Source organism: Rhinopithecus roxellana, chromosome 7, assembly GCF_007565055.1.
Source record: "Rhinopithecus roxellana isolate Shanxi Qingling chromosome 7, ASM756505v1, whole genome shotgun sequence".
Classification (NCBI taxonomy): Eukaryota; Metazoa; Chordata; class Mammalia; order Primates; family Cercopithecidae; genus Rhinopithecus; species Rhinopithecus roxellana.
This window is the reverse complement of record NC_044555.1, coordinates 137,849,252-137,862,011: the sequence shown is the minus strand read 5'-3', so window position 1 is coordinate 137,862,011 and position 12,760 is coordinate 137,849,252. Positions and strand designations below refer to the sequence as shown.

Sequence of the window (12,760 nt, the reverse complement as noted above, 5' to 3'; positions counted from 1 at the left end):
CCCTGCCCAAATGGGGTTACCAATAGGGCAGGGAGAGGAAGGGGGCATTTTGGAGGGATCTATAGTCAACACAAAACCAATGCAAAGTCACCCTTCCCCAAAAGGGACCAGCAGTGCTAGGTGCATGGCCTGGGGTGGGGACATCAGGACAGACCTGGATTCACATGATGGAGCCAGGACTTCCTTTCTGTGAGATCTTCGTCAAATGACATGCCTTTGCTGGCTTTGCTTCCCTTTGCTATAAACTAGGATTAGTTACAAACCCCATATCACAAGTTTCTAGAGAGGATTGTGTCAGTCAGTGCATGTACAAGGCTTGGCATACACTAAGTGCTCAATAAATGCTGGCTATGATCATTTATAATCACAATTCAGGCATCTTCCCCACTGCCCTTCCATCCTGTCACTCCTTGTAGCCTCAGGCCAGCTACTATGAGGGAGTGGCACTGGTGCAGGATGGGAGGCTGGGGAGAGGGCAAGGAGAGGGACCCCACCTTCCCAAGCTACACCCTTGAGGCACAGGGTCTGCCTTTCACCTGATCCCCTGTCTCTGGGGGTAGAACTGTCTCCCTCCACCATCACCCCATTAAGTCCCTGCCCCTGACTTGCCCTCATCGTCTATAAGCAAGTGCCTTGGCCCCAGAACCTGTGGCTAGATTAGCAAGGGAGGCCCAGTCCACTGTATGGTGCATAAGGGGAACTTTGGAAGCCCAGGGCATCCTTCATGTATTAGCTTCCTTGCATGTGCAAACTGGGACCCTAAGTCACTGCCTAGAACATTTGTCTCTGGCAAAAGAGCCTAAAGTTCAAAACCCATATTCAGAATATGACCCCATCTGTGTGCCTGAAGGGCCTTCCTTTGACTTTCCAGCATCCCCAGAAGGTAAGCATCACTCAAGCCCCATCTCCCCAAGGCCTCTGGCTGCCATTCATGGCATTTGGGCTCCATATTCGGTCTTCTAAGGAGGTCCCAAATTTCACTGCCATTGTCCCAACACTTCCAGGGTCTTCCCGATTAAAGGACAGATTACTTTCATTACTTGGAGTTGGCACAACTAGTACTTGTGACTTCCCGTGGCTATATCTCTCTGCATACCCACAGCTGGGAATCTCTGAGGGTTAAGGCCATGTTTCCTCTATGCAGAAGCTGGGCATTATTGTCCTCTGAACAATCCCTGACCCTTGCCATCCTTAGAACTCAGGAAGCCCAGCCAGGGCAAAGCCTGAGTACTATACACCTTCCACTCCTCTCCCAGCTTTGAAACCAAGCAGGGCATCCTTCCAGCAAGGGATACCTCTGTTAGTAAGCAGGGATAATGTGACTAGGAAGTTTCTAGCTGTGATTTGTGACAGATCTTACTAACCTCATCTCAGAAGGACGGGTCAGGAGATCATTTTACACACTGGGGACAAACTTTAGGACCCAGGACATATCTGCTTCTTGCTCCTGGACTGGTTTGGGCTACTTCCTTACCTACAGTCTGACCCACAACCACCCATACACCTTGGAAGTTTGGGAGTCAGTAGGGATCCAAGATGGATGAGGACAGGATTCAAGTGGATGCCATTTGCTCTTTATTATTATTGTTTTCTTGTAAAGAAGGAAACAAAATGTTACAGCCAAACTCAACAATTATGAAAAGAAAGAGAGAGAGATAAATCAGAAGCAAGTTTGTCTGTTGTTCCCAGGCTCCAGTGAAATGCTGACATATTACTGAATGCACAGATTTCCCAGCTGACAATGGTCAACACATGAATACAAGCACAGTTTAAAGTGGTACCAAAATTAATCAATTTCACGGTAATTATTTCTATAAGCTCAGTTGCACATATCAGGGTTTCCACTGTCACAAATTCACAATGTCAGAACGAAATAGCAGATGTGTTCAGGCCTGGGAAAGTGGCATCTGTGAGGGAAGATGGATTGAGAGGCAAAAGCAGCTGGGGGATTTGTCCCAATCCTGAAAATCTGAAGGCTGGGAGTGGGTAAAGGGCAGGCACTGTTCAGCAGTCAGATGTCAGTACAGTGAAACAACTGTTGAGGCATTGAGCTTGAGAGGGTGTGCTATTTGGGTATGTTTGTCAGAGAAATTCTTGCTAGAGAGAGACTCGCTGCCCACAGTCTGAAAGGAAAAGCTCCCACGTTTGAATATTTGGAGGCGAATGATGGAGCGGCCAGTCTGACAGTGAAGCATCTGCTTTACAGAATATTTAGAAAGATACATCACGTGTATTAGTTTAAATTGCAGTCCAGTTCACAAACTATGTCATTCACAGGATAAATAAAGGAGTAGAGTGAAAGGCTGCAATATCCAACATCCCTGCAATGGAGAGAGAACAAGAGATCACCCTGTACATACAAGAAGTGCTGAACCGCAAAGCTGAAGGCACGGTGAAGGGATCCTTAATATCTTGAGCCTTTTCTTTGAAAAGGGTACTCATTTTAAACTGGATTTCTCTTACACAAAAGACCCTGAACATTGGCTAAAGGGAAGAATATTTCAAATATTTTTATGTAGCCAGAATCATAGCTACTGTGAATTGTCTTGAGTTGTGATTTTCTCGAAGTTCTGAAGTAGTGGGCTTCAAATTAATGGACTTTTACTATAGTTGCAAGCAGTCTGATTACTGTACTTTTAAATTAGCTAATTGTAGTGATTAGTATCAGTAGAGTTCTGTGGCAGGGGGGTGGGGGGCTGTGCTTGTTTCTGAATCAGTGAAGTCCTGAAATGGAGCTTCATTACTTGTCAAGCTGAAAAGCCACCTAGACCAGCAGCTATGCCAAGATATCCATCTCAGCCTCAACTGTGAGTGTCCACACATGAGACAGCACACATGCATACTCCTAGAAAGACAGAGCCTCCGTGAGTGAGACTCTCTCCATGATCTCTCTCTCTCGGACAAAATAGCAATCTAGAGGCAGTGTTGAACTTTTTTTTCTTTCTTCTCATGGGATGTCATTTGGTTGTCAAAAGATCAGCTACAGCTGGGGGTTGTGATGCTCCACCCACTGGCAGAGGGGAAACATTCGGCTCTGACTACTTGACAAAGAGACACTTTCCTGTCCTGAATTCCTCATATTCGGGCTACCAAAAAGGCAATGTCTGACAGATCAGGCAGACTCCTGTTTCTGGAAGCACCCTAAGGAATTCACATTCATGGCAGTGGGATTGGAAGTTGAAAGAGAGACCTCCCGGGGCTGACTGCTCAGCACTGCGTCTCCATCAGCCAGGGCTCGACGCAGCTGTGCGGGTGGTGTGCACACGCCAGGCACCTGTGCACCCCACTCTTGCACTTGTGCTTTCATTTTGAAAACCAGAGGCAATGGGGAGTGGGGGAGGGACAGGATCTCGATTTTTCTTTTTAAAAATCTTAAAAAGTTTTTGGTTGAAAACAACTGACAGTCACATTTCAAGAAATTTTTTAAAGACTTCTTTTTGAAAAATGAAAAACATCTAAGTAACTAGCCCCGCCATACCCAAAGTCAATAGTCATACATCTTTCCACAAAAAGAAAAAAAAAAAAAACAAAAAAAAATGCCCAGGAGTGCTCAGATTTCTTTCAGCTGCTGACGCCCACAGAACAGGAGCCTGGGCCAGGGGCATCATGCCAAAAGGGCGTGTGAGCGGGGGTTGCACAGGGTGGAGGCCTGCAGAATGGAGCTGCTTTGTCTTCTTCCAAAGCCTTTTTCAAGGAGGCAAACGGTGACAACTTTGGGGGTTGGGCGTCCAATAGTTAATGTCACTTTTCCTTGCTCAGGGTCCTGTCATCAGGCTACTCAGCCCTGGGAGGGGAGGTGACATTCCTCTTTTCAGACCGGATCCCTCCTGGTACAAATATAGCTGCACACCGGCTATTGTTTCAGATAAGCAATGAGAAAAGGCAACGTGCACACTTAGATACACACACACACACAGACACACATACACACACACACACACACACACACACACACACACACACACACGCATAGCAGTCCAAAAACAACAAAAATGTAGCCACGAAAGAGTTAGCATTGTATCAAATCCACCTCCATACAAAGATAGAGTTTGAAAAGATATGTACAGGGCATTCGTAAAAGCCAAGTGTGCACCGCAAGGAGTGATGCCGCTGTGTGCTGTACAGTCTTTTTTCTACAATGTGCTGCAAAAACCATCCCAGAGACCATGGTGCAACCCCACCTGGCAGAACATCATGAAGCATCTGAACCGAACACCACAGTCCTTAAGCAACCACCTGTGACTCTTCCCACGGCCTGTCCTCAGTCCCTGAAGGACACATGCTGCTCTCCATGGGCCAGGCCTTGGGCTTCTTCCTGCTCTCTCCCATTACCACCCAGCTGCAACTCAGATGCCAAAGGCAGCGGGCATTTCTTGGCAAGCTCCCTTTGGCTCTGATCAGCGGAGCTCATGCCTGGCTCTGTGCTAACTGAGTAGACTTAGGATAACTTTCTTCTCACCTGCTCCCAGGTCACACTCTGGCACCTACTTGAAGAAATATTGGGAGAGCCAGGGCTAGCCCCGAGCTTCAGGTTTCCCCAGGTCCCCCAACATGGAAAAAGCAGGGGCCTTCTAAGCCAAAAACCCCTTTGTGACGAAGGGCAGGAGTGCAATGTTGAAGGCCCAGGGGAGGAAAAGACAAAGGAATGAAAGGTAGAATGTCACCTGCTTAGCATCTCTGGCATCAGGGAGCTCTGGGGAGGACGAGAGGATGGAAAGGGTCAACTGACGGGAGATTGACTCCCCAAGTGGAGACTCAACATCAGAGGCATATGAGGGCCTCAGCTAAGACTGCTTCCTTACAACCTACACCTTTCTAGAAGACTCTTCCTAAGGTAAACCTCACTGGCTTCCTGGCACTTCAAGCACTTCACAGGCATTTGCTCAGTCAGCCTCCAACAGGCCTGTGAGGTAGGGGTAAGGATGGAAAACCCCAGCCACACTGTGGAGTGGTCCAAGCTGGTGGCCTCACTGGGATAGGGACACAAGCCTTCTCACTGAAAGCATGTCCCAGGGCAAGTCCTCAGGGCTATAGCAGCCTCCAGAAGTCCTCTGTGGCCTGAAGGCAGGGCTGCATTCAAGGAATGAGTCCCAATGTCTGCCTTAGAGAGATATTTTGATAGAAAGAAGCTTGTCAACTCAGTGAGTTTTAAACTGCTGTGATTGCCAATAGACCCAGGCCATGTATTCTTGCACCACACAAAAATTTGCTACAGTTTTTAAAGCACCACAGAGGAGAAATGGTTTGGTGTTGAGGTCAAGAGGATGGAGACGGAAGTAAGGGGAGGCGGTATCAACAGTGTCTAGCATGGTCACTGACAGTTAAAGGGCAGGTGCCTTCTGCCCTACTGCTGTCCAAAGCCTCACTGAAAACAGACTGGCACCTGGCAACAGCAGAGCAAACCCCAAATGGGCCTTTGACTCCAGGCCACGGGCTTCTCCACAAGTGTTTTAAAAGGGACACTTTAGGATCTTCTCCCGAGATGGGCACCATCATTAAGGAGAAATTCTCAATCTGAAGTTCAATTTCAATGCACCGTTCACAAAAAGTAGGCTCATGCCAGTGGGTAGTGATTTGAACACAGCTGGTCCACATGTCTGGAGAGACAAGCACACTAGAAACTGAATGGCAGAGTCCACGTGGGCCCCTTGGTCAATGTGGATGAGGAAACTCTGCCACCCAGCCCTCTGGCCCTCATCCTTCACACACCCTGTCCTCCTTCCAGGAATGTGGGGACAGGTTTTGGGGCAGGTGGGCATCACAGATCCGTGTGATGAATTTCCCTTGGCCTCCTATGAACGGCCCGGGTGCTAGAGTTTTGTTCTATTGTGTTCATTATTTATTTGTCATGATTTTTTTCACTTTGTTTTTGCTCAATCCTTGTCCCTGTCCTCCAAATATAAGCAAGGACAGAAAGCACAGAACTGTGGAGGGAAAGGGGTGCTGAAAGGCTGGCTTCCCTCCCTTACCCCTGTGGCCTAGGGCTCCAGACACAGACAGGCCTCCAGCCAGCCCCACAGCCCCCGGGCCCGGCCTTTGGACATTCTGGTTACAATCAACTCAATGGGGTGATTCCTTTGGCATAAGAGAAGCCAGTTCCTGATGAAAAGACAGGATGTTGGAGGCTTGGGGGTCATCCCAAAGGGTTGGGCACTTTGGCCTTTGGCTCTTCCGGGAGCTTTGACTCATGCGTGGTCCCTACCCCCACCCTCCCCACTTGTCTGTGACAACTGACTTCCTAAAACTCCGCAGTTAGGGAATTATTTGGCAACAAGGAGGCTAAGGCTGCTTTGTGGTGGCACAGTCTTTAAAAAGTCCAAAAGAAAATATGAGACCTCGGAAAGAGGCGTTCATCCAGGACAGGGCATAAACGTCCCACTATTTGTCAGCGCCAGGGTTGGCGGCCACTATCTCCTCGTACTTTGGGGGTGGGTCGCTGTAAGACATGCTGGCCTCCTCACTGCTGCTCTCTTGAGGCGCAGTCACCTCCTCGTAGGAGGGGGGAGGGGTGGTGCTGGACAGTCTGGAGAGAGAGAGCTCAGGGAGGTAGAGAGTGCTCTCGAGCCGGACTGTGGTCCTGCCCCCCCGACTGGGCCCTACCACCACCTGGGGGCTGCTCACTGCCTCTCGGTGCCCAGAAGGCTCCCCTTGACTATGCATGGTACCCCGGTACACCATGACCCGGGGGAGGGTGTGCCCGGCGCGACTGGCTAGGTACCGGTTCTGAGCATAGGAGGGGTGGTGACGGGTCGCTTTCTGCAGCTGGCACCTCCAGATGATGAACAAGGCGATGACAATCAGCAATGCCACCCCCAGAAGGGGTACCACCACGTACATGGCATCTGAGCTCTGCGAGGGGTCTCGGACTGAGTATGCTGCATTTGGGTACCCCTTCCAGAACTCCATCTGCAAAAGAAAAAGGGGTACTTACAAGAAGCTCAAGCTCCAGGTGGGCTCAGAGACCTTCAGTAAGTCTGGTGCTTCCTACCCTTCCCCATCTGACTTGTCTCAGAGAGTTACTAGAGAGGCAGCAGAATGTACCAAGGGCAAAGGACAATGCTCCCAAGTGAGGAGGACCCCAAAAGAGTCAGGCAATAGGACTGTACGGACTTTATCTGCTCCTTGATGGCCCTAGTGGCTATGCCTTAGGCTGGGTGGCTTTCCTTGCTTCTCACTCGTCTGCATTACCAGGGCCTGTTCTTGTTATTCCTGAGGCTACTTCTACTCCCAGAACCAGCCCCAGGGTGGTACATGCCGTTTTCTCTTTGTTCTCAAACACTTCCTTGACCTCCTCGTAGCTGCAGATCTCCTCCATGCACTCTCGCTCGATGGTGCCCTGGCGCAGCTCCTCCAGGAACTCATTGGCACGAGGGAATCGTTTCAGGACCGAATGGGCATCCTTGGCCTCCAGAAACACTGAAGAGAGAGCCCTACTGAGGCCTGGAATGGGGAGATGCCCAGGGGCTCCTTCAAACCAGGCCCAGCCCAGCAACTGAAGCATAATTATGCAGGGAAACAAGGCCGAGTGAGCAGGCAAGACACCAGGCTTCTGATCAAAGGACATGGCCAGCCCTTTGTAAAAGGGATGGAAAGGCTGACATTCTATGCTGCCATGATACACCTGTCTAGAATACCATGGCCCCAACAAGGCTCAGGCCCCTGGTTACATGGAAGAAAATGGGAGCCAACTGCAAGGAAAGTGCACGTTGCACAGGAACAATAAAGAATAAGAACTATGAGTAGGCAATCTTCAGTGACTAAATCTCCAGTATCTTTCGCATCACCTTGAAAAGTGAAAGTTGGAGCCCTTGCAATGAGAATGTATTCCTCTTTAAGGCTGATACTGGTAGAACTAATACCAGATAATCCTAGAAGACTCTACCAGGGTGGCATTCCTCCACCTGAACATCCACCTGTGCCACCAGGTTGTCTGACATCAATAGTCTTGTTCAAGAAAGCCTAATGCAAAGCCAGCCTGGGCTAGATCAGACAAGTAGGCATACACGAGCCTGAGAGCACCTCTGGGGATGGGAAGTAGCAGGGTTCAGATGGAGAGTCTAAGCCTTTACAGACAGGGCACAGACTCCCCCTACAATACCGTCTTTGGATGCTGCGCATATGTACTTATTCCAGAGAGAGAGACCCAGCTACAACCAGGCTGACCAGAATAGCTTGAGCTCTGCACCCACATAAGCCTAAGTTGAGACTGTGAAGGATGAAAGAAGAGGTGACATTTGCTCCGTTGTTCACCTAGAGGTGGGACTTCCTGGTTCCCATGTAAAGCAACTCCCCCTGGATGCCCAAGCTGGCATGTCTTTGCCAGTGGGCAAGCACCCTTCCCCAGGTCCTATGGCCTGTCACATTAGTGTCACTCAGGCAAGTTTGGGTACGTACACATCTACAAGTGACATATGCTCCAGAAGGGAGCCAAAGTGTTGAGAGGGCAAAACTGCTACTCAGCTATTTGGAAAATGGCTACAGGGCCACTTGGGGGGTGGGGGGCAGGGAAGCTGGGAAGGACTTGAAACCTGACTCATGAACCCCTAAGCATGACCCTCCACGGCTCTGCCAGGATCTGGAAAAACTCACCTGCCATGATGCTTCCTCAGCTCCAGGGTCTCACTTCTCTGGAGTAAGAGAAAAGCAAAGTTGCAGTGAAACCACATCTAGAAATTTACAGGGAAACCTCTTGGCTCTGGGATGTGCCCCCTTCCCACTGGCCTGGTCAAAAGGTTGAAGCAGCACCTTGTGGGGCGCATCGTCCTCCATGCAGCCACCCATAGCTTCTGCTGCTTCTGATTCTGCCCCAAGTTCTTCTCCAGAGACCTTCCCAGGCCCAGCAGGGCCCAACGCAAACCTTTAAGCATTTTCCCCCAAGAACATGTTCTGAGCATCTATAAGAACCAGGGGTTGACCTTTTTCTTTAAGAAAGGAAAGCTCCTACAGGCTGAGGCTTCTCCTTCCTTGCTCCCCTCAATGAATCTTTGCAACTTCCAGTTGGAAAGGACCTCAGAGATAGATGAGGAAATAAAGCCCAGAGAGACGTGCTCAGACAAGGTTAAGCAAATCAACAGTGACAGTGGCAGGACCAGAATTCACAACTAATTTTGATCACAGTGGTGAGTCACAGATATCTCCAATGACAAGCATGTTCCCTGAAAACAAAGCTTAACACAGCATCAACCATCTCAAAAGTCACTGCCTTGCTGGGACTAGCCTATAGCAATCTTCAATGGACACATCTTCTACAGGGTCTCATCCTCCATGCACAACAATGCTGCATTCTTCATATTCCCAGGCATATCCAGAAGACCCAAACCCAAGTGACCCAGTGTTCATCTTCACCAGACAAAGAGGCAAGATACCTGGAATGTTCTGGAACCAGGCCTCTCTTCTCTCTTTGCATTAAAGCCTATAGCAGTAGAGTACCAAGACATGAATTTAGATGACCAACACTGAGATGCCAACTAGAAGAGTTGCCCCTAATGTGAGCTATTGTCCGAAAGCCTTTCTCCTGCTAAGGAGCTCTCCAGACAGTACTTAAACCGTGGTCACAGCACACTGCTCCCTCTGTCCCTCCCCACAACACACACGCCCACTCATACACACATTCTGGAGCCCTTGCTGAGCTGTCCACATCTGGGAGCAATCACCCCACTGCTCCCCTCCCCAAGCAGAAGCTCTGGTTTTATGACTAACTGGTTGCAAGACACGTGAACTGCGGAATCCATTGAGCCCTCCTTTTTGCCTAGGCTGCCAGGAAGTTCAGTGTCACTATTGCCAGTCAAGTACAGGCACACTGGAAGCCTAGCTGTTAAGCACATATGCTTCTCTCCTGTGATGTGGTATACAGCTTTCTATTTATGTTTTCAGTGTCTTACTGTGCATTTATAATATGTCACCTAATCCTTTTGGCAAACAGTTGGGATAAAAATCAATAATTTAGGCTATCGCAGTGGCTTATGCCTGTAATCCCAACACTTTGGGAGGCTGAGGTGGGCAGATCACCCGAGGTCAGGAGTTTGAGACCAGCCTGACCAGAAAATGGTGAAACCCCATCTCTACTAAAAATACAAAAATTAATTGGGCATGGTGCCGTGCACGCCTGTAGTCCCAGCTACTCAGGAGGCTGAGACAGGAGAATCACTGGAACCAGGGAGGCGGAGATTGCAGTAAGCCGAGATTGCGCCACTGCACTCCAGTTTGGGCAAGAAAGAAAAGAAAGCAAGAAGGCAAGAAAGCAAGAAAGAAGAAAAGAAAAGAAAGAGAGAGGAAGGAAAGAAGGAAGCGAGGAAGGAAGGAAGGAAGGAAGGAAGGAAGGAAGGAAGGAAGGAAGGAAGGAAGGGAAGGAAGGAAGGAAGGAAGGAAGGAGGAGGAAAAGAAAGAAAGAAAGAAAGAAAGAAAGAAGAAAGAAAGAAAGAAAGAAAGAAAGAAGAAAGAAAGAAAGAAAGAAGAAGAAAGAAAAAGAGAAAGGAAGATGGAGGGAGGGGAGGGAGGGAGGGAGAGGGAGGGAAGGAAGGAAGGGGGAAGAAGAGAAGGGAAGGAAGGAAGGAAGGAAGGAAGGAAGGAAGGAAGGAAGGAAGGAAAATTAAAGGTAAAACAGCAAATCTGACACCTATTTGTGGAAAAGCCACATCAAGGGGCTTTCTCTTTTGAACCCTGTAACAATCCCACTCAAAACTATCAACATGTGAATTTGCCAACAGATGGGACTGCCTTGTGAGACAGTTGGCCCTCAATGTTTGTCAGAACCAAGATGGAATATGATCTCAAAATTATGCTTGCATTATGGATAGCTGAGCTTTATGTGGTGAGGGTGTGGATGTAGTATGCCTCATGGCAAGGATTTTTTGATTGAAGAAAAATGGAGCTGTTGTATCTGGGTTTGAAAAGAATGTATATGGTCTTAACTAATAAGGGAAGAGAGAAAAATATGTTGCATTGCTTATCAAAGGAAACTGCAGTGGTTTTTTTAAAAATGTGGAAAAATGTACATAATAGATTATATATATATCCATCTTTTGTCCCCCACACACCCAACCTTGGTCAAAGATGGCTATATGTCACACCTATCATAGACCCGAATACATGTTATCCTGATGCATCTGCTAAAGTCATCAATTCATTTTTAAGCTTCAGTCGAGCCAGGAACCCCCCCCAAAACAGTTCCCACGGCATGGTCCACGCCATTAGCAATTCTGTAGCCACCTTCACTGCTGCTGCCGCCTGCCATGAGGCCTCTTCCCCCTCCCTCCCCAAAATGTAGCGCCTGCTTCTTCCCCTATAAATATACCATCAATAGACAGTTACTATGGCAACAATAAGGAAGCAAGTGTGAGGGCTCCACGACAGAGAATGAAGCTGCAGCCATACATGTATATGTCCCTCCTGCCCCTGGTGGATACTGTAAAGCTGACTGTAGGCGGAAGGAATTTTTAACCCACTCCCCACAGGAACACAGCTGAATCCTGACAGCCTGGAAAGGAAGGAAGGCAGGGAACTGGCCACCACAAAGACCTTGCTTAACTCCACCCCAGACTGAAGCTTCTGAATCTCAGCCCTCTGGGACACAACTCCCAAAGTCCTTCACATGAAGCCTGGTGACCACCAGAGCACCTGGTGTCCCAACACATGGCCTCCAAACCACTTCTCCAAACCCTAGACTTTATTTCCATCCCTCAGAACTGATCAACAGGAAACAGTTCCGTGATCTCCAAATCGCATGACTCATCGACCCACCCAGTGACACGACAACTCCCAAATTATGCTCAAACTCAAACTCTGGGGCCCCCTTGTCCCTTTCCACTCAGGCCAGCCCTGAAAGTGCCTGTCCTCGCCCACCTTCGCTGGACACCAGCGCCCTGACCCAGCAACACTCTTCTCCCGGGGCTGCTCAAGACCCCCCCATCACCTTGGCCCGGCCAGGCCTCTAGCTCTTCCCTCTCCAACAATGCCCTGCGCCCAGCTCGTTGGCCCTGGACACTGAACCGTGCCCTCGGGACTGGGACACCCAACCCAAATGGCCTCACCGTTCTCCGGGCCCAGAAGGCGGCCGCCCTGTTTGCGCACGCAGCCCGCCACCTCGCTGCTGCGCCTCTTCCAGCAGGGGCCCTGTCCCCGCCCACCTGCTCCCCATCGGCCAAGCCCCCCGGTCCGGCCCAGTCGTCTCCTCCCTCCCTTCCTCCCCTCCCCGCTGCCCTCCCACCGCCCCGGGTACCCTGTCGCCTGCCCCTCCAGGGCCGAAGTGCGCCTGGAACCCCCGCCCCTCGCAGCCGGGCGCCCAGGCCCTGCCCATTACCTCGGCACCCCCCTGCCTGCCCCTGCTCTCCTCTGGGAGCTCCGCAGCTGCCCGCCCCCCACACCCCGCCGCGCCAGGGCTGGCCTCGCGCCCCGCGCCTCGCGCGCCACGACCGCAGTGCCCCGATCGCCAGGCCGCGATCGTCGCGCTGCCCCGCGCACCGGGCCGCCGGGTCTCCTGGCCGAGTGGAGGAAGGAGGGGTGGGGGCGACGGAGTGGGCCGAGGGGGTTGGGAGAGCGGGCGGGCAAGCTGGGCCGGAGGGGCGGCGGTGCGCACCGTGCACAGCGCGCCCGCGCCCCACTCTGCCGGCGCCGCCCCTGCCCCCGCCCGTGCCGCCGGGGGGCGGGGCCTGACTGGCGGGCTTGGGGCTCACAGAGGACCCTTGGCCAAAGCCCTGGTCCAGTCGTGACCCAAGGCGTGGGCCCTCGGAAGATACCGCGCAGCAGGGAGCTTGGGCTGCCG

General features: G+C 50.7%; 1 protein-coding gene across 2 annotated transcripts; it reads right to left on the bottom strand.

Annotated features, from left to right (window-relative positions):
- Nucleotides 1-5,325: 5,325 nt before the first annotated feature.
- Nucleotides 5,326-12,547, bottom strand: PRRG3 (proline rich and Gla domain 3). Of its 2 annotated transcripts, none has more exons than XM_030934807.1 (4): nt 12,299-12,547; nt 8,590-8,627; nt 7,256-7,416; nt 5,326-6,906 (listed from the first exon to the last, which is right to left on the bottom strand). In XM_030934807.1, the coding sequence occupies exons 2-4, from the start codon at nt 8,594-8,596 to the stop codon at nt 6,379-6,381; spliced, it is 696 nt and encodes a 231-aa protein (XP_030790667.1). In that variant the 5' UTR covers nt 8,597-8,627; nt 12,299-12,547; the 3' UTR covers nt 5,326-6,378. The 2 variants fall into 2 exon arrangements, with proteins under 2 accessions (XP_030790667.1, XP_010356892.1); XM_010358590.2 differs by lacking the exon at nt 12,299-12,547 and adding an exon at nt 8,746-9,104.
- Nucleotides 12,548-12,760: the final 213 nt, after the last annotated feature.

What these genes read in the sequence shown, in the direction of transcription:
- PRRG3 (XM_030934807.1), bottom strand. An exon ending in TTGAGAACAAAGAGAAAACG is followed by an intron (nt 6,907 to 7,255) that starts GCATGTACCACC and finishes TTTCTTTTGCAG; the next exon opens with ATGGAGTTCTGGAAGGGGTA.